The sequence below is a fragment of the Eleutherodactylus coqui genome, chromosome 9 (assembly GCF_035609145.1).
Source record: "Eleutherodactylus coqui strain aEleCoq1 chromosome 9, aEleCoq1.hap1, whole genome shotgun sequence".
NCBI classification, from domain to species: domain Eukaryota; kingdom Metazoa; phylum Chordata; class Amphibia; order Anura; family Eleutherodactylidae; genus Eleutherodactylus; species Eleutherodactylus coqui.
The window spans coordinates 125,938,870-125,951,932 of NC_089845.1; the positions used below are offsets into that span (position 1 = coordinate 125,938,870).

General features: G+C 45.8%; 1 protein-coding gene across 3 annotated transcripts; it reads left to right on the forward strand.

Moving 5' to 3' along the window:
* Nucleotides 1-1,791: 1,791 nt before the first annotated feature.
* LOC136578413 (uncharacterized) lies at nucleotides 1,792-11,698 on the forward strand. 3 transcript variants are annotated; one of them, XM_066578469.1, is made up of 5 exons: nucleotides 1,792-1,896; nucleotides 5,693-5,834; nucleotides 7,208-7,454; nucleotides 9,117-9,207; nucleotides 10,978-11,698. In XM_066578469.1, exons 2-5 carry the CDS (start codon nucleotides 5,695-5,697, stop codon nucleotides 11,034-11,036), a joined length of 537 nt encoding a protein of 178 aa, XP_066434566.1. In that variant the 5' UTR covers nucleotides 1,792-1,896; nucleotides 5,693-5,694; the 3' UTR covers nucleotides 11,037-11,698. The 3 variants fall into 3 exon arrangements, with proteins under 3 accessions (XP_066434566.1, XP_066434565.1, XP_066434564.1); XM_066578468.1 differs by having other exon boundaries at nucleotides 11,285-11,697; XM_066578467.1 differs by having other exon boundaries at nucleotides 11,282-11,696.
* The last annotated feature ends 1,365 nt before the right edge of the window (nucleotides 11,699-13,063 follow it).

Consider the following 13,063-nt stretch of genomic DNA (forward strand, 5'->3'; position numbering starts at 1 on the left):
CCAGGATTATGTGCAGTCAGAGGCTGAAATGGAGACAAGCAGATGTCTCGCAAACAATGGCGCTCATTGAGACGTCCGGCGATCGTTATTCACGGAGATTTCCACTACACCAGGATGGGTGCCAACAGTCAGAACACCAAATTTTGTCCTTCTGTTGAATTGGGTTAAAAAAAAAAATCACCCTTTTCCCCAGATTGTGAAATTTGTATTCAGCACCCAGCTTTCCCGGAGGCCTGAATGGTGAATCTGTCTAGTAATGCGGCAACGTATAAGACATATTTGCTCATGCACCCATGTTTTTAAGCCCTCAGATGGAAATAAAGCTGTATTCACACGGGCAACTGCAATCTTGGTCAGTGAAAAAACGAACCATGTTCCGTGCGACTTCCGTTTGTTTTTGGTTTTTTTAAAAAAAGCAATTATTCAAACTCTATTAGGCCCCTCTGACTGAGTGCTGAATACTTGCAGACTAAATTATGGTGTTCTGCTCGCGCATCGGTGTATTTTACTGCATTTTTTGCGCCCAAAAGGTGTGTTCATTTGTGCGCGGAAAAAAACTACGCACCAATAGAAATAGCTAATTAGACTAATGAGTTCCACGCATATCCCAGTGTATTGCGTACACATTTGCGCACCCCCATTGACATCTATGAGGACTTTTGGTGCACAGGAGAATTGAACATGCTGCGTTTTGGTTTTTTAGCGCCACCGAAATGCGGAGGACAGTAGAGCATTGAAGTATGTGCCCAAATACGGGCCCCTACACTATGGGTCCACAGGAAAAATCGCGTGTGAATTAGCTCCTAATCCCAGGATTTCCAGCAAAGTGGACGAGAATTTGCAAAAATCTCGTCCACATGCTGGGACCAATCTGTTGCGGCCAAACCATGTGGAAATGGCCATGTGGAGCGGAAATTAAAGACGCAGGATGTCAATTCCTTTTTTTTTCTCCGCAGTGGCCTGTCTCCTCTCTATGAGGAGAGATGGCCGCAGGGGAAGTGCAGGCGGCGAAGCCGCTCCAAAGCCTGCAGCTGCGGTTTTCCAGCGGAATTCTCACAGATTTTCGGTGCGGCCAATCCGCGAAAATTCCGCTGGAAATCCGTCCCGTGTGAACCCAGCCTAATAGTGCAGACAGCTGCGCTATTGTTCCCATGAAAAAACTTAAGATGGAAGTTTATTTTTCCGTTTTGCAGCTACTCTGACAGAAATGCGAAGCAGAAATCAAAACCGCTAATGTGAATAAGCCTTCAGCCATTCAGGAGTGCGGGAGAGCTGGGTGGGGCGTAACGGTGGCCATACTTGTTGTCACGCAGCTTTGCTGGTGTTCTGCATGACACATAAGCCTATTAATAGTGCCGATAGGACGTTTCACTATTCATAGTCATTGTTGGCCAGCGGTTCAGGATTAATTCCATAGTCGCCAACATAATTCAGGACATTTAAACCTAGTCCCAAAACACCCTCAAACTACCCATTTTTGAAATAAGTTGACAGAAACCCCAACCCTTTATGGTCATTTCCCTGAAAATACCGAACTGTTATTTAATGTAACTGGTTAGTGAGGAAAATACAGTTTTCATGGATGTGAACGTAACAGAGTGCCTCCTGCCCCCACCACGGCTCGGAAATAAGTCACATGAGTCTGGACTACATTTCCCAGAAATCTCTGCCTATTAGTGAGATACTCAGGCTACACAGGGAATTATGGGAGTTGTAGTTATTACTATGAGCCCCCCCCCTCCCCATTGCCCGCCTTCTGCACTGCATTGCGCTGCATTTCCCACACCCACCCCTACCCCTAGCAGAGGTAGGTGGTCACCACTGGGGGGAGGGGTTGGGCATGGTACTGGGAGAGGAGACAATGTGGCTGTCATGGCTGCAGAGGTCACATAACAGGTAGGATCAACACTTGCATTTCAGGAACTTCCTATTAAGGACTACAAGTCCCAGAATGCTCTGCTTGGAGCTGGAAGAGCATGCTTGGATTTGTTGTACAACAGGGAGAAGTAATGTGGATCCAAACGCTGGCAGGTTGGCCCACCACTGCGGACATTTCTGAGGTCCAGATTGTAGCAGAGGCGGTACCTGTCCGGCAGCGACCTTAACCCTTGCAGCGTGCGCAAAACTTCCTGCCCTCCAAATTAGCGCCGATTTCTGGGTGGCGGTGCTAAAATGACCTCATTTATGAAAACTGTCTAAGGGCTCCTTCACACGGACATAAGCGCAATTGTGCACGCCTTAGCGCAACTTTTTTGCACTATATGCGAGGCTTTTTGCGCATGTATCGGCGTGCATTACTGTACTTTTTATGCCCGCAAGCCATGTTCATTTGTGCGCGGCAAACAAGCGCAATCATGTAGTGTTTCCTGCATTTTCATTGGCCTCTACGGGGACCGCGAAGAAAAAGAGCGCATGTTCTATCTTATTTTTTTTACGCAGCCGAAAATGCACGCGCAAAATACGTGCATGTGAACTAACCCATTGGAGTCACTGCGTTCTACTCACTACGCATTGTGCGCACAAATACGTCCGCGTGAAGCAGGGTGTGTTCACATGGACAATGTTTCCATGTGAGTTCCGTACGATTGCGAGGTTTCGCACGGGAAAAAACATTCATTCAGACAAGCGATTCTTCCCTCGGGGCTTATTCTGCGGGCGTCTTTACTCCGCAGGTCCTCTATTGGTGCGTATTACACGCTGAAATACGCCATTGAAGTCAATAGACCGCAGTAAGTACACAAAAAACCTGTGTATTGGCCCATATACGATGGGCGCTTATGTGTTTAGTTTTTTTTGCGCATGGAAATATGCCGCGTGTTTATGTGTGCAGAAGGGCTTGCAATACACAGGAAATATGCGATTTTTCACTCCCATAAATACCCTTCATATTACGTGATCAGAACCCCGTACGCCCGTGTGAACGCGCTCTTGATTAATAGTCCGAGTTTAAAAAATCGCGCAATGACCTATTTTTGTGCAATTCTTGTTCGAGATTCGCCCATTATTTTCAGTGTGAGCGTTAAAAAAATGCATCACATTCGCACGTGTGTGCAATACGTTTTTAAAAGCCCTTTTACAATTGGGAGCGCGTTGTATATGCAAGTAAATAATGCATGTAAATCTGATGCAAAACACACGGTTTTAACACCAAAGCGTATCATACGCGCATGAAAATCGCAGTGAGCTCGCAGGCGATGCAATGTTTTCACCGACCTACATCGCACTCGCCCATGTCAATACAGCCTAAAAGAGCAACTGTCTTTGTTGCCCCTAGCAACCAATCAAAACTCATCTTTCGTTTTTGAAGCTGCTGGGGTAAAATGAGAGCTGCGCTGTGATTGGTTGCTAGGGGCAACAAAGACGATTTTCCTTTTAGACAGTTTTCATGAATGGGGCCGAATGTTATTGCAGTGGAGTGTGTGGTAGATGTGTGGCACCGTCATGTGGGGGCGCTGTACAGTCTTGTCATAGTGGCAAATGTGGTACAGTATTACGTCGGCCCTCTGTGGGGGTGGTTTGGTGTCATGAGCCGCCAGTAGACTGTAACATATAGCCTCCAGTGGTATACATCGCCCAGGAGACTATACAGTGGGTATATCCGCCTGGCATATGGGGTCTAATGTGTTTGCCAGTGCGAATGCCAAGCATACAAAAACAAGATGTGAGCTGAGCCTAAAGGTGAACAGGAATCGTTCCATCTTTGAAGAGCTCCTCGGCCCGCTCCATCCCTGTTCACTGAATGACTCCCATATCCCCGTTCACTGAATGACTCCCATGTACCGGTACTCTCATACAAGCGTGTCCGAATGGAGTGCGTAAGGCCGTATGCCCACGGACGGATTATCGCTGCGGAATTCGTGATCAGACACCCACCGCAAACTCCACAGAGATGACTGTCCAAAGAAATGCTGTGCTAAACGATTTTTCCCTGCCCATGAGCAGAAATCACACAGACAGCTTCCATTGCAGTCAATGAAAGCCGTCCGTCCCGCGATACTTCTGCTGTGAGCACTGCAAAAGTATCGCAGTAATCTGCGTCACAGCCAAGCGTGTCATGCGCTGCACTGCGCACGCTTACCGGCCGAGACACTCGTGGTCGATCCGGACAGGTCAGTATAGGGTCTCCGGGGGACTCCCGGTCTGATTCCACTGCAAGTTTTTGCACTCGGAATCCGACCCGCCCGTGGCCATGAGGCCTAAAATGAGGCCCGCCGCGGATTCTTCATATAGAATCTGTAGCTGGTCCCTCCTGCCCCGCGGACATGAGGCCTAAAAATAAAAATAAACTCGCCCTTTCCGGATGATGCGGATCTTCCTTCCTTTGCGGCCGGATCTTTGTTCTTCGGCCCGGCGGTGTGCCACGCTGAAGAAAGAAAATCCGGCCATAAAGAAGGGAAGAAGCGCATTGTCTGGAACAGGTGAGTTTAATTCTGGTACCGGTCTCCCGCGGATCCGGACGACTTCCATAGGCTTCAATAGGAGCCGTCCCCGCGGGAGACCCGCACGAAAATGGAGCATGTCTATTTTTTTTCCCGCACGCGGATCCTCGCCTGACGGGAAAAATGACATCCGCAGGTATTTAACTACCTGCGGGTGTCCAATGCATCCCTATGCGGCGCGAATCCGCGTGCGGGAAAAACGCTGCAGATTTTAAGCCCGTGGACATGAGGCCTAAGGAATAAAAAAAAGGATCAATTTTAATGCATGCATATGTCTGTGTGATATACATATGCATCGCATGTACAATATATATATATATATATATATACATACAATATTTGTGTGTTATCACTCCTTTTTTTTTTCTTTCTCTCGTGTATTAAAAAAAATGGTGGCCCGTTTTTTTCCGTAGAATTGGGCCGCTTTCACACAGCCGAGAAATTCTTGCGAGATTTCTGCATCTCACAAGACTCACAAATTTTGCATGAATATAAACCTAATTCTTTTGCATGGAGTCGTATACAAACGCGGCTTGTCCTATTTTTTTCACGTTCATCAGAATGCATTGATCCCAATAGAACCTTTAAAGCCTCACATGCCGTGTGAGTGCGATGTGATGTTTCCCATTGAGATGAATGGGAAACCCTTTTGTTCCTCTATCGCGCGTGAATCTCGTCAAGAGGATGGGAACTTCACCAATGCGAGGTGTTTTTTGCTTAAAAAACCCATACAGGGCGTGCTGCGCATATTCCCCAGCATTGCACGCATGTATTGTGTTGCTCATTATACTTCCAAACCATAACGGCACAGGTTTCTTTTGGTTATAACTAGAGATGAGCGAGTATACTCGCTAAGGCACATTACTCGAGCGAGTAGTGCCTTAGCCGAGTATCTCCCCGCTCATCTCTAAAGATTCGGGGGCCGGCGCGGGTGACAGGTGAGTTGCAGAGAGGGAGAGAGAGATCTCCCCTCTGTCTTCCCCGCTCTCCCCCGCTGCTTCCTGACGCTCCCCGAATCTTTAGAGACGAGCGTCGAGATACTCGGCTAAGGCACTACTCGCTCGAGTAATGTGCCTTAGAGAGTATACTCGCTCATCTCAAGTTGAAACCGATCGTTTGGGTGCGAACACTTGGCCTCTACCATCAGATCGTTAATTACCGTTGGGTCCATGATGACTACGTTTATTACTATACTGTGCGGTGGCGTACCGTATGTTGTAGATACTTTAGACTCTTTCTTGTTTTATCGGCAGGAATGTCAAAGAAAGAGGAAGGCTTGAAACATTTGCACCCTCATCGGACATCGGTTGAGCAACTCCTGAAATGTTATGGGTCAGATCATTCCAGAAAATTCCGGAAGACGGAAACTAAACATGTGATAAGTCACACACACAGGTGAGTGACGGGCGCTGTATGTACGCAGCTGACTTACCGGCCCCCATCATATCCTCCGGTCGACAGCTGCCACCCTAGATCATGTGTGACCCAACACCCCCGATCCAGGAAAGTCCACAACAACAGCGCGCAATTTTGAGAGGCTCTTTGAAAGATGATAGGCCCCACTGACCCTATAGAGTGTCCTCCTAGCGCTCACCAGGCCAGTATGCATTGGTGTGTGTCCTTTTTTATTTTCTCCAAGGGCTCGTTCACATCAGCGCATTTATTTTCCGTTCTGTTGTTTTGTCAGAGTAGCTCCAAAACAGGAAAAAACTGTTCCGTTTTACTACCCATTGATTTCGGCTTTGTCTTCTGTGCACCGACTGCACGTTTTTTACGCTTTAAAAAAGCAAATAGAAAAGACCTGTTTTGTTTTCTTTTCTAGTCAATGGGTGACGGAGCTGAATGGAAAGGTTTCCGTTTGGTTTTGTTGTCTGTTTTTGAATGAGCATGCGCAAAAGGAATGAAAGACAAGAGAAGACAAAATGGAGCCGTTAAAACGGTTGTAAACGAAACTGAAACAATCTGATAGAAATAGTCCGTTTTTAACTTTTTTTTTCAAATCTGTCTACCAGATTTGTTAAAAAAGCAGAAACTATGCTTTTCATTTGGTTCCATCTTAATTCTATGTTTCTATCAGTTTCATTAAAGTGAAATGCTAATGTGAACAAGCCCTTACATAGTAGGCCATGCAGTATCCATGGCGAGGCATGCAGGAAAAAAATCGTATACCGTGCAGTATATGGCCTTTTACAGTGGGGTCCTGTGCCTATACATTGGAGGTACAGATGGGGAGTTACTCCCTACGCATACCTATAAAGCAATGTGAGTCTTAAGCCTCGTTTACAAAACAAAAATTTTCCATTAAAAAAAAATCTCCCGGCGACCCCAGGACAGAGACTGAAGGCTGACCCTCGGATCTCTGCCATGGGTTTGCACTTTTAAATTGCTGCAGTCTGGACTTGCCTTCATTTGGTTTCCGTGGCAAAAATTGTATCAGAATCCACGCAAACACCTTCCACCGTGTGAACAGACCCTAACCCCTTCCCTGAGATCGTGTTGATTCTGTCTTGAACGGAGTAAGTTGAAACCAACTAGTTGCTAGGGATCTGCTGCACAACGTTGCTATTGAAAAGACAGTGGTTGTTAAGTAGTGTATCCCTAGCAACCAGTCTGTCAGACATGACACATGCTGGACTGGCACTGTGATACTAGCAGAGGAGTGGGAAGAGCTGCCATTGTGTATTTAATTGTGGTTATAAGCTTACGCATAGATGAAAGGATTCAGAAGCATGTGATACTATTATATACCGTTCTTCCCTGTCTTGTAGTGACGCCAGCACCCTGAGCCATTTGTCTGTATCCCGGCATTTAGAGCAACGTCTCCGACCCCAGACCTGTGCTGCCTGCAGAGCGTGCATGTCCTCAAGTTCTACTAACTCCATACCGGACGTTCTGAAGATGCATCCGTTGGACCAGACGCACCGCCTTCCCTACTACTGTGCTAAAAACAACAAAAAGAGGCCAAAAGGAAGACACAAAACCAGGACACTGGGCAAGGATACTGCTCAGCTTCAGGTCCGAAGAGGGGCGTAGTTTATCGGAAGGGCGTGGCTTTGTAGGGAATGGGTGTGGTCTGAATGTGACTTTTTGCACCAAAATGTTGATACCAAATCTGTCATAAAACTCCGCCAACTAATAGGAGGCATAAAGTTGGACTAGACAGTTTAAAGATGCTGCAGATTTATCATCCAGCAGAGCTACTGTGATAAATTGGCACGTGTTAAGAGTGTCTAGTCTAAGTTTGCACTGTGCAGTTATTAGGCAGGATGTGTACGTTCCAATTTTAAATGTTGTAGCTATTTATTTTTAATTTTAAAATATTTTTAGGGCGGCCATATTGGAAGCACACAGTTCCTTCCTGTTTTGTCTGTATAGACTGTGTAGCAGGATGTGTTCGCTTTATGGCAACTGCAATAAAATGGGGGTTAACCCCTTCGGTGTCAGGTTTATTATTACCATCTCATGCCTCACTGGGCTTTTTTTTTTTTTTTTTAAATGAGTCAACAATGCAATTTATTCTCGCAAGTATTTGACAGTACCGTACTACTTTGACAGTTGGTATTATGGCAGGGAAATCTCCGCGGCTTGCTGCACTGGGTATGCAGTAAAAACCCCAGAAGATTTCAGATCACGGCTCAGTGATCTGCATATTTCAGCACTAGAACTGTCCACGAAAACCTTCCGGAGTTTAACTGCATGGTCAGTGCAGCAAGCCCCGGAGATTTTCCGGGCGTGCCACTAAAGGGGTTAAAGTGGATGTCCAGGAATTCAACAAGCCACCACCCACGCAGTCTGTGGAAATCCCTTCTAAGACGGCAGAATGCATCTTTATACTAGAGTAGGAAACAGACAGGGTAGGACAGTGGGCAGTGGCTAATGTCACAGAGATGGTTCCTGCCAGGCTTACCATTCAGCCTAACGAGACTGGACAGTGTAGCAGTAGTGTCTGCCCCCACCAATGGCCCCGCACCAACCACATTCCCTAAAGACTAGAGATATTTTCTCCAGTCCTAGGATGGGTTTCCAAAGATGATGGACAGTAGCCATTTTTTTAAATTACTGGGCGACTGCTTTAATGGATGGAAAAGTCCCCCAAGAAGTGATGGAGTACGGCCCCACGCCCAGAGACCAAGGAGTGGCAGGAGAGCTGTATACAGAGTCTTATATGTGTGTAGTGTTATATCGCCCTGCCTTTGGCCACTTTCACATCTCCACTTCCATATTTTTATCCTTGCTTTTGCTCTATCACAGGATCCAAACAAGGGGTAAAATGGAATCGCTGGATATAACACGTGTCAAACAGCACCAGACAAACTCTACTGACTATAATGCTGTCCGTCCAGCTCACCCGTATTTTACTGAATGAAATAGTGCGGCATGTTGTGTTATTGATTTTATGCCAGATCTGCACCAGAAGCGCCAAACGGAGCCTTCACCACAGATGTGAGCATACCCTTATCTAGGGCTCCAACATTACAATACAGCTGTTATTATATCGCCCACCCTCTAGAATAATGAGATGACTCTAATGACACTGTTACTTTTTAGCTTTGTAGTCTAGACTGTATGCTGCAGTAAATTGGAAGTATCAGGTTATTGTATGTGCTCTAGTGGCCAGTGTAAAAACTGCAATATTTCAACCACATTGAAATTGATTAAATGTTTCTCTTTTTTTAGCTTCCGCATTCCAGAATTCTAGCTTCACGTAATAGTAAGCCATCCAGCATCATGCAAGGCATCGCATCATCTTGCAGCTCCAGGTTTTCAGGTAATTTATGAATGATTTCTTTTAATATTGGAGAACTGATTCTTTAGCCACATCATATACACAGGGTGATATCAGAGCAGTTATAAGTTTTCTAGAGGCTAGATTTTAAGCTCCTGGGGCCCAATGCAATATCTGTAACGGGACCCCCACCTACAATGTGCCATTTATAATACTGGTGTTTCCTGTATAGTAGATGGGACACTTGGTCCCTTTCGGGCATCAGGACTACTTTTTCATTACCTATTGTTATACCCCTCTTAAGGCATGCTGGGACATATTTACTTAGACCTGCAGTTTATACACCAGCCTAAGTCAGCTATGCAGCGGCGTTCCTGCTACAAATGTATTATGAGGTTTGCCCCTCGTAATACATTTATGGAGTCTGGCAGCACCCCTGTGCGGCCAGACTAAAACCTACAGTATGCCAGCTCCGAGGTGGCAGAGGTTTCTGCAATAACATATGCCAATTTCTGATGTACATTACAGTAAATGTGCGAGGTCATGTGTCGCCATGCCCACTAAAGCTAGACACCGCACACTTTTGGAGAAAGTGCCATAAAATTCTGAAAAATCACAATTTTGGCACATACAAAAGTTAATAGAGATGTCCTGCTGTTGTTTTCCCAAATTACTGTACTGAGGATAGGGCATAACTTGACGAATCCTTGGGATAAGTCATCCAGAGTTGATGAATAGGGTCCACCGCTCGGGATCCCCCAATACTCAGCTATTTCCCTGCTCTGATGTGAGTACAGACAGCACTTTAGGCAAATAGTGCTGTCTTTTTACAGCAGCCCAGTTTGGTACTACAGGCACAGCTCCCTTTAAAACTAAACTGGGCTGCTATAAGAACAGCACTATCTACTTCCAGCACTGTCCATACTGACAGCTGGTTTGGGGATCAGCTGATCGTCGGGATGCCGAGTGGCAGATCCCCGCTGATCAGCTATTGATGACCTATCCTGAGGATTGGTCATTAATAGTAAAAGTCCTGGACAATTTCCTGGATTTTAGGAAATCTAAGCACTGCCCCTTAGTTAAAGGGGTTTTCTGGGCAAAAACTGATGACCTATTCTCGGGATAGGTCATTAATAGTTAATTGCTGGGGAAGTGCCGCTGTCATTGCAGGGGGCTGGACATTGTCATCAGTGATGGGAGTGGAAGCGCCATAGCAGGCATCAACCACGTTGAAATCAATGGGAACTGAAGCGGGTATTATACTTCCGCGCCTGACCCCAGTGTTGGAAGTCAAAGAGCTGGTAGTGTAATACTCTTCCGTTCCCATTGATTTCATTGGGATTGAAGCCCACCTCTGTGGATAGGTCATCCAGTAGTTTTTGCCCGGTAAAGCCTTTTAAGATCCGATACCTGAACAAAGTCAAAGTGTTATAGAGCTCGGCTCCTCTGTCAGATCTCTACACACTAGAGATGAGCGAACGTACTTGTTTAGGGCGATTTCGCAATCGAGCACTGCTTTTTTCGAGTAACTGACTACTCGAGTGAAAAGATTCGGGGGCGCAGGAGGTTGCAGAGGGGAGTGGGGGAGGAGAGAGAGAGCTCCCCCCTGTTCCACACTGCTACCCACCCGCTCCATCACGCCGCCCTCTGGCGCCCCCCCGAATCTTTTCGCCCGAGTAGTCGGTTACTCGAAAAAAGCGGTGCTCGATTGCGAAATCGCCCTAAACGAGTACGTTCGCTCATCTCTACTACACACCCATTTGTTTCAGAAGTTTGCACAAGTTACTGCAATCTTTTCTCATTTGTTTCTAGGTTTAGTGCCAAAGTCCAAATCCATAACATGCAATGGAAGATTCACCTTTGGTCTTTAAAAAAAGTCTTCTAAAATGTATTTCACATGTTCTTTCTGGTTGTATAGTCTCTTTAAAAATTACCTGGAGATGTGTGCAAAATTACTTTTAGGCATTGGAGGCTGCAGGTAATGTTTGTGATTTTCCACTAATTGTCACACTGCATCTGGCTTGCTATAGTTCCAAGTTGCAAGTCCAGGTCCAGGCCAGCGATGACCTGTAGCCATGTACTAGGATCCTTACATTGTATCTCTCCTTGTGTCTAGAAGAGAAGGCGTCCTCTGTCCCTCATCTTCCTGCACTTCCTCTGTCTGGTTTCCTATCTACAGACACTGGTACCACTAGCGGAGGATATAATAATCCATATCATCCTGATCCACAGCTGAGGCAATGGATTGTAGAGTTTGGAGGTGACGAGCAGGCAGCTTTCATGGCAAGAGGACTTCAAAAGTTACAGCTGGCATATGAGATGGGCAAAGCGGAGATGTACCGATCAACTCAACGTAATCCCATCACCAACAAGTGCTGATATCAGATTTATCATTATACCATTAAGCCGACTCCTCCCCACTATATGAATGGTGTTTCTGCATAATGTCCTATCTTCAGTTGGGTTATCAAAGCTTTTTGAAGTCAATGTTATCATCAGAAACCCGCCTATTGTTTAAATGAATTTTTCATAATTTTCAAAAATTGTTTTTGTTTTTTTTTATTTCCCTGTCATTATCTTTTATTAATTTTTTTACATCCTGTAATTCTAAAGTTTTCACATTGTCGTCTGAACAGTCACATGGCTGACATTTCCTGCCTTGCATCAAATTTATCATCCCACGTGTGTCACTTTTCAGCTTGTGCTGTATACTAGGGACAGGATCAACAATCATCTCATTGACATCCAAGGGTAGGACTATAATGAAAGGTAACTTGTCCATTATAACGGTGGAGGAGCATAGGGGGCCTTTTACACATGGTGACCTGTCGGGCGCCGATACCCAAAAGGCCGTCCCGGCGATGATCGTTCCTTTGCTTTTACACAGGAGCAATCATCGCTCAGCGAATGGCGGCAGAGCGGGCCAGGGATCCTTCCAGTCCGCCTGCCTCCATTCACAGTAAACAGGCAGTCATTCATAAATGGAAAACTGAACAACTGCCTGTTTACACGGGCCAATCGTTGTTCAGTTTTTATGCATGCATAAACTGAACAACGAACGATAAGAGAACTAATTCGTTTGTCATTGGTTCTGTGCATGCTAGACGCAGGAATCTGAATGACGAATCGGCCCGTGTAAAAGGGCCCTAACACAGGATCACACTTATGATAAAAAGTGATGAGAACAGGTCACTTACCTCCAATGCCAACCTTAGGTTAGATGGCAGTAGCCTGTGCTCAGTATGTAGATACAATACCAGGATCAAGCTCATAACATAAATACAGTAGCAAGCAATTGTGTTGTGAGGGTGCCAATGGTCTTTTAGCGGACGATCAGAGGGGAAGAGATGGAGCCAAGAGGATGATTCATGTAGCACTACAAGATGCTGCCACATGGAGTAAGAAATTTCTCTGAGTAGACGGATTTAAGAGGGACGATTCACCCCAGCTTACATCCGCCTGGTGCCACAACAAGCTAGTGGCCAGCACCCTGTGTGACCACACAAGTTGCACATAGCCGAGGACAATCATACTTACTGAAAGTTTACACTGTGTAATTGTGGGACAGCATTGGCAAATCCACCCCAATGCGTTGTTTTCTGTACACCGTCGTATTTTGAGGCCGGGTGCTGGTTGCTTAATTCCACGAACAGTGTGCGGCCCCCTTATAGTCTTTGCAGCTACATACATGGACTTTTTTTTTTTAACACACATGAAAAAAACCTCATGGCATGTTCTATTCCGGTGCATTTCACTGATGAGAAATAGGGCATGCAATGCCCTTGAATGTGCATCGTCCATCTAGTTTGGACAGCACACTGATTAATAGGTGTCTAAGCTGTCAGGAGCAAGTAACAGCTATGACCATGTGCGCATTCAGTACCATGTAAAAGGTTTA

What these genes read in the sequence shown, in the direction of transcription:
- LOC136578413 (XM_066578467.1), top strand. Translation starts at nt 5,695, where the DNA reads ATGTCAAAGAAAGAGGAAGGCTTGAAACATTTGCACCCTCATCGGACA. An exon ending in GTGATAAGTCACACACACAG is followed by an intron (nt 5,835 to 7,207) that starts GTGAGTGACGGG and finishes CCTGTCTTGTAG; the next exon opens with TGACGCCAGCACCCTGAGCC. An exon ending in AGGATACTGCTCAGCTTCAG is followed by an intron (nt 7,455 to 9,116) that starts GTCCGAAGAGGG and finishes CTCTTTTTTTAG; the next exon opens with CTTCCGCATTCCAGAATTCT.